Source organism: Octodon degus, unplaced genomic scaffold (genome assembly GCF_000260255.1).
Source record: "Octodon degus isolate 3935 unplaced genomic scaffold, OctDeg1.0 scaffold00048, whole genome shotgun sequence".
NCBI lineage: Eukaryota > Metazoa > Chordata > Mammalia > Rodentia > Octodontidae > Octodon > Octodon degus.
This window is the reverse complement of record NW_004524624.1, coordinates 9,980,993-9,988,461: the sequence shown is the minus strand read 5'-3', so window position 1 is coordinate 9,988,461 and position 7,469 is coordinate 9,980,993. Positions and strand designations below refer to the sequence as shown.

Sequence of the window (7,469 nt, the reverse complement as noted above, 5' to 3'; positions counted from 1 at the left end):
AAGCTTGTTCTAAGTAGGTGCCTTAGACCACTGAGCCATCTCTCCAGCCCCCCCACAAATAAATTTAAAAAAAAATAAAGAAGAATGTCTTTATTTTATTTTATTATTTATTTTTTTGGCGGAACCAGGGATTGAACTCAGACCTTTGCGCTTGCCAGGGAAGCCCTTATTCCACTAAGCCATCTCCCCGGCCCCAGAAGAATGTCTTTAGTAGGCAACAAGTTATAAAATGTCTGACATTCTGAGTCCATTGTGGGAGTAGTCACCATATTGCTGGGTAGCAGTGCTTTTAGGATCTTACCTTTTTTTTTGTGTGTGTGTGGAGCTAGGGTAGTAACAGTAGGCAGAGATTAGACAGGAGATTGTAGTGCATACCCAAGAGATTCTTACACATAGGGGAAGGAATCTCACACACTTGCAGTTTATAGAGGGTAAGTCAGTTATATTTAGGTCTTAGTTCCATCCTGACTTGACTCAAGGTTAGGAGAAGCCTCTACCTTCTAGCTAACAGATTTCCTAATTCTTTCCTTTTTGTCTTTCCCAGCATGGGTGGCATCCCTGCCCGCAATAATAAAGGGGAAAGGCTTCTGCTTTACATTGGCATCATTGATATTCTGCAGTCTTACAGGTGAGAAGCACAGGACCACTGCAGAAACCACTCACATTGCTTTGTTAGATGTGTTTGTTGTTAAGTTCTTCCTCAGGTAAGAAGAGTAAGTTGCAATCTGGCTGCTTACCTCATTAATGATGTTTTTAGATGGTTGGCTTCTTTCTGTGGCTTCCCTACCCCACTGCCTCCTCACTGATGATATAGACCTTCTTTGCAAGGTTGAGTCTGCATTCGGTAGTGCCAGCAAAGAGCACACCATCATCTGCCTGGCTCTTTGTGAAAACCCTGTGCAGAGAGTCATTCTCCACATTGGGATGAAGCTGAAGCACATGCCCCTTTCCACAGAGGAAGAACTTCTGTCAGAATTGCTGCCCAAGAGATGGAGAGGCAGTGGAGTGGTGCTGAGGGGAAACTGGACTTGTTAGATTGATGTTTTGCTCCTGTAACCTTTCAGTACTAAAGAGAAATAGACAGTACTTCATTTATTGATTCAGAGTATTGTCTAATTTTTAAAATTAATTAAAATTTATTTTGAATTTTTTGAGACAGTGTTTACTATGTAATTCCTACTTCCTCAGCCTCCCCAGTGCTGGGACTACAGGCATGCACTACCACTCCTGGCAGATTATCCAATTTTAGCCATCCTTTCCAGGCTCCTGCACATCTGTTCCTTCAGCTCGCCTTGTGTTTTCATTTTTGTTTTGGCACTGGGGATGGAATTTAGGGCTTTATACATGCTAGCCAAGTGCTACCCTGAGACACACCCCTACCCCTTTTTACATTTTATTTTGAGACAGAGTTTAAGTTGCCCAGGCTTGCCTCAAACTTGCTGTCTTCCTGTATTAGTCTCCCAGGTAGTTGGAGTTGCAGCTGTGGGCTGTTGTGCCTCACATCTACAATGAATCTTGTCTCTCACTTGCCAGGGACATTTAAATTACTCTTTTCTCATGGGGAACAATAGACTTAACCTGGAAACAGCATTGGTCTACTTGCTGAACTAGCACTGCCATGGCTGTTTGGAAAGCCAATGTACCATAGTGCATGTCTTTTCCAGCTTTTAATTTTCATTTTTTTTGTGTGAGTGGGGTTGAGGCAGGGTCTTACTATATGCTCTAGGCTGGTTTTGAATCCACTATGCAGTGCATGTTGGCTCAAACTCCCAATGATCCTCCTGATTTAGCCTCCGGATGATAGGATTCTAGGTACAGGCCATTACACTTGGCTGCTTTTCTAGCTTTTGTCTCTTCAAGGTGTTACTTATTTGTTATTATTCTTTTGAACACTAAAACAAAAGGAAATGAAATGCCAAAACTATTAAGTGCCCTCATTCAATAACAGTGTGATATAAATTTTTCTTGACAGGTTTGTTAAGAAGCTGGAGCACTCTTGGAAAGCACTGGTACATGATGGGGTGAGTAGCAATCAAGCTAAAGACTCCTGCTTCTGCCTCTCACTTCTGATTTGCCTCCCTTGATTTCTTCTATGCAGTTTTAAATTTTGTTTCTGAGTGTTACCCTTCTCTAAGGTCTTTGTCTAACGGGAAATGGCCCTTAGACTACAGATCCTCTTACTGGGATACTTTGTGTCTAACTGTGTAGCCTTCTCTTCTGCTCTGTAGGACACTGTATCAGTGCACCGTCCAGGCTTCTATGCTGAGCGATTCCAGCGCTTCATGTGCAACACAGTGTTCAAGAAGATCCCCCGTAAGTGGCTTCTACCAGATGACCCCTCAGTGGCTCCCTTACCCCAACAGATGGGGGGCAGGACACCTCTGTCAGGGAGCTAGCTGCAAAGGCCAGAGGCCTCTTGTGCTCTGCCTGCACCCCGTGAGAACTGCTTCTCGTCCTTTTGTCAGTCACTCTGTCTGTCCCAGTCGTTTCCAAGTTGCTGCTTCCCCCCTGACTCTCCCTACATGTGTCATTGAGGTGAGGGCCATTTCTGGGAAAGTGGTGGGATTGCAAAAAAAAAAAAGGAATATATAGTTGTGGATGTTGTATCTATGCCACATGTTCAGATAGAGCCAAACTTGTATACAGAGATAGACGAGGATATTACATGTCTTTTTTTTTTTTTCATGTGTATCTCAGGTGCCAAGGAATTAGGAATTCTCAGTCTAGTAAAGTATCACTATTTCTGTTTAGTGAGATTTCTTAGTCTTTTCCTTGGAAGTGCTGGATTCCTTCCCCACCCCCAAATTCTCCAGACTGTTGCCACTGGCAAATTCTAGTTTCTTCTTCCCTCTCCTCATTAGTCCCATAATTGGGCAGAGGATCCTAGGTGTGCCAGATAGTCTTAAGAGGCATGGAAAACTCCTTTCTGTTGTTGTTTTTGAGACAGGGTCTTGCTATGTCCAGGCCAGCCTTGATTGAACTTACAATGATTCTCTTTCTTGCCTCAGCCTCCTGAGTCCTGGGGTTACAGGCATATACACCACACCCGGCCATTTTTTGTTTTGTTCTATAATAATGTGAATTATATTGCTGTGTTCATAAGTGCTTAGAAGATGTATACTAAAAGGGTCGTCTTTATTTTAGTTTACTGGGAATTAAGGGTAGAGGCAAAGCCATCAAGACTAGGTATTGGGGGCTGAGGAGGGGTATACGTATGTCACTTTTGCCCAAGGCTGTTTCTTTCCAAAGTGAAGACAGGCCTTCCTTCTGAATAGTACTTGCTAGAATCCATCTTTGTGACATTAACCTTTCTTCCTGCTTTGCTTCAGAATAACTTTGGGTGTGTGCTGGGGAGAACTAGCAGTTTGTGTCTGTGTCTTGGTGATGGTTTCTGAGGTTGGTGCTAAGTAGGCTTTCTTTCCCTTTTGAAGTGAAGCCCTCTCCTTCCAAAAAGTTTCGGTCTGGCTCATCTTTCTCTCGGCGAGCAGGCCCCAGCGGCAACTCCTGCAGTACTTACCAGTCGTCGGCCTCTGGGGAGCACAGAGCACAAGTGACAACAAAGGCAGAAGTGGAGCCAGGTCAGCGTCAGGATGGGGGATCCCTGTGTGATTGCGTTTTTTCTACCCTCCCTTTGAGTCTGTCCTCTGTGGCCAGGATCACCACGTTACCCCCTTTATTCCCTTTGCCTATTACATGCTCTTCTGTTTCATTTATTGATTTTTTTTTTTCTTTCCTTTTATCTTTTCCAGAGGTCCACCTTGGTCGTCCTGATGTTTTACCTCATACTCCACCTGTGGAGGAAGTCAGTGAGGACTCAGTTGTTTCTGGTCGTAGTTTCTCACATGTAGTTGGAGAGACTTTGCAAGTACTAAATACGAGGTTGGTTCCTTGGCCCCTTTCACCATCTAGTCATATTCTCCTTCCATAACTTTTTTCTTTCTTCGGTAGTAGTAGGGATCAAACTACCAGTGGCTAGCACATGCCAAGCAAGAAGTGTTCTACTGTGTTATATGCCTAGTCCTTTTTATTTTATTTTTTGGGGGCGCTGGCTCAGCCCACTCTGAGGGTGGGGCTGGCGCGGTATGTGGTGCCAGGGATTGAACTGCAGTCCCTATACCACCCCGTTTTTTTTTTTTTTTTTAAATATTTATTTATTACATTTATTTATTGTGTGTGTGTGTGTTTGTGTGTGGCCAGCTCAGCCCACCAGGGGGCGGGGCTGGCTGGCATGTGGTGCTGGGGGATCGAACCGAGGTCCCTGTGCTTTGCCAAGCTTGTTTCAAGTAGGTGCTTTAGACCACTGAGCCATCTCTCCAGCCCCACACCAGCCCGTTTTATTTTGAGATAGGGTCTTCTAAATTGCCCAGACTGGCCTCAAACTTGGAAACCTCCTGCCTGAACTTCCCAAGTAACTGGGATTACAGGAATTTATCCCCATACCTGGTCCAGGGCCATCATCATTCTGTTTTTCATGAGATCATTATTTGTCCTCTTTACTAAATTTGTGAGGTTCACTAGGAGCTCATCTTTAGCTATTTAGAAAAGTATGTCTATGCCGTTATGTTTTTAGGGGTGTGTGCAGACTTTATGGCACTCAGATATCTCAATCCTTTATCTTTTGGTGAGCAAAGAGAGAATTCAGATTAGAATTTAACCCTAGAAATGCTGCTATGGTTAAAACAGTGAACGGTCAAACTATCACAAGGATCCTAGTGTAAATAAATATTTGGACTTAGTTTTTTTTTTTTTTTTTTTTGGTGGAACCAGGGATTGAACTCAGGCCCTTGCGCTTGCCAGGGAAGCATTTATTCCACTGAGCTATCTCCCCGGCCTCCGGACTTAGTTTTATATTATCTATCACAATATAAAAAATTACTCCCAAAGTTAACTGCCTACAAGTAACAAACAATATCATAGTTTGTGTGGATCAGAAATCCAGGTGTACCTTGGCTGGACCTTCTGACTTAAGAGTTTCCCATGAGGTGGTAGTCATTCACTTGACCAGGTTAGGGACATGTGTGACAGCCCAAATGGGAGAGTTTCCTTCTCAGTTCATGTATGTGATTATTGGCATTATTCACCCCTCTGTGGGATGCTGAGCTGAGGATGGCTCTGTACTGGGGTCCTTTCTTTGTTCCTTAAGAGAGCCAGAACATGACAGCTGGCTTCTTTCACAGTGAAGAGAAAGAATGCCTGAACTCGAGTCACAGTCTTTTGTAAACTAATCTTAGCATTGGCACCTTCCAGTCATTAATCAGTCCACATTGAAGAGCAAGAAATAAGTGGGGCATGGTGGTGCATGCCTGTAATACCAGCAGTTGAGAGGCTGAGATAGAAGGAGTGCTGTGAGTTTGAGACCAGCCTGAGCTACATAATGCATCCAGGACCAGTTTGGACTACCTAGGGATACTCTTGTCTCACAAAACAGCCAAGAGGAAGGAATGGCATGGGGTTTCCATACCAGAAGCTGAGTCATTTGGAGCTATTTTGGAATCTACCTCTCATAGTCATCCCTAGTTCCCAGTGACTTATATCTTTGCCTGGAGAATTCATATACTCTTCCCACAAGGTCTCCAGAAGTGTCATTCAATAATCACATTAGCTCAAAGCCCCACATTTTGTTATCTAAATCAGGTCCAAGTTTGAATAAACTCCATGTAGACTTCCTTAAGCATAGCTCCTCTTACTCTGAGGGCCTATGAAACTAAAAAGATGAGTTTCCTTTTCCCCACATACTGGACATGCAGTGTGGTAGGACAGGTATTTGACTACCACTGTGTGCCTTCATGTGCTGAAGGGAAAATACTTGCCTGGCATGCAGGAGGGCTATTGAGTTATTATTGGCACCACTAGAAAAAGGGCCGAGAAAAACCAAAAGGATTCTTTTTTTTTTTGTTTTTTGTTTTTTGGTGGTATTGGGATTGAACCAAGGGTCTTCACATGGTTTTCTATTGGCCGTGGTGTTGTGTTGTGGTTTGGTTTTGTTTTGATTTGTTTGAGACAGAGTCTCACTATGTAGTCCAGGCTGTGCTCAAACTCCCAGTAGTCCTGCCTCAGCCTTCTGAGTGCTGCAACTACAAGCCTGTGCTACCACACCCAGAGACTATTTTTTTTTTTTTTTTTTTTAGACAAGCGCTCACTACTTAGCCCAAGATGGACTTAAATTTGTGATCCTCCTCCACAGGTAACATGATGTGCCACCACCGACGTGTGACACCACACCCAGCTAGGCATTACTGATGATTGACTATCCCCAAACCTAGGAAATGTTGTTTCTTTTGATTAGGTCTTACAGTGTGTGAGAACAAGTTTTCATGGCTCTTAGCTTCACTCTTTGGACTCTGGAGTTTTCCTTTTTTGTGAGAACTAGAATATGTTTACAGTTAAGCAGTTTCCTCAGCCTGCTTCTTTCCAGTACAGTTTGGAGGGGAGAATCGGGGAGAGGTTTTCTGGTGGGTTCTTCATAAATTCTACTTCCTTTCTCTGATTATCACAAAGATTAACTCCATTAGACAGATGCATACTCATAAATGTCTTCTTGATAAACCGTCCACTGTTTTTTTTTTTTTTTTTTTTTTTAAGGCACCGGGGATTGAACTCAGGCCCTTGCACTTGCCAGGGAAGCGCTTATTCCACTGAGGCATCTCATCTCCCTGGCGCCACCGTCCACTTTTTGATAGCCTATTTTTTTAGTAGAGAGGCTCTGCAAGAACAGATCCATGATCTTTCTGTTTGCTTTTGCAGTGCTGGTTGGTGTTTGAACCCAGGGCCTCATATATGCTAGGCAAGTACTCTTACCAGTGAGCTACTCTCTCAGCTCCTTTTAATGTGTTTTAATTTTAAAAATTTATGCATCTTTATTTTGGTAATACTGGGGATTGAATCCAGATCCTTCATCATGAGCTACATACATTACCCTTTTTTTTGGTTTTGAGACAGAGTACTTGCTAAATTGTCCAGACTGGGCTCAACCTCAAAGTTGTCTCAGACTCCCAGAGTGCTGGGATCATAGGCATGTTCTACCGTGCTCACTCAGCTCTTTTTCTGAGGTCTTAATGAAATATCTTATAGGGACTGGGGATTTAGCTTAGGAGTAGAACACTTGGCTAGCAAGCTGGAAACCCTGGGTTCGGCAGCACCAAAAAAAAAAAAAAAAAAAAGATTAAGCCGCAACTGAAAAATAGACATACCCCCACCCCACCAAAAAAATAAATAAATAAAAAGAAACAACAAAGAAAAGATCTTACAGTCATACCCGTAGCTTCATCTTTAGAAACTTTTCTTAACAGTGTCCTGGATCTGATCCTTGCTTCAGATTTCTCAATTTTAAGGTCAGAGTAGTAGTTATACTCCCAGCACACTCTGAGGCTGAGGCAGGAGGATCACATTTGTGATCCCAGCTTGGATACATACCTTAGTCATTTAATCAGACTATGTCTTGGGGGAGGAGGGAACAGCTGAGCAAATAG

At 43.2% G+C, this 7,469-nt stretch overlaps 1 protein-coding gene across 3 annotated transcripts in view; it reads left to right on the top strand.

The window, feature by feature from the left end:
* Positions 1 to 7,469, top strand: part of Pip5k1a (phosphatidylinositol-4-phosphate 5-kinase type 1 alpha) — a 60,427-nt gene that overhangs the window by 49,013 nt on the left and 3,945 nt on the right. For 2 of the 3 annotated variants that reach the window (XM_023716438.1, XM_023716437.1), the window contains 5 exons: positions 545 to 628; positions 1,973 to 2,021; positions 2,229 to 2,313; positions 3,432 to 3,578; positions 3,750 to 3,879. In XM_023716438.1, the coding sequence (XP_023572206.1) occupies positions 545 to 628; positions 1,973 to 2,021; positions 2,229 to 2,313; positions 3,432 to 3,578; positions 3,750 to 3,879 (495 nt within the window). The remainder of the gene's footprint in view (positions 1 to 544; positions 629 to 1,972; positions 2,022 to 2,228; positions 2,314 to 3,431; positions 3,579 to 3,749; positions 3,880 to 7,469) is intronic. The other variant, XM_023716439.1, reaches the window with a different exon arrangement.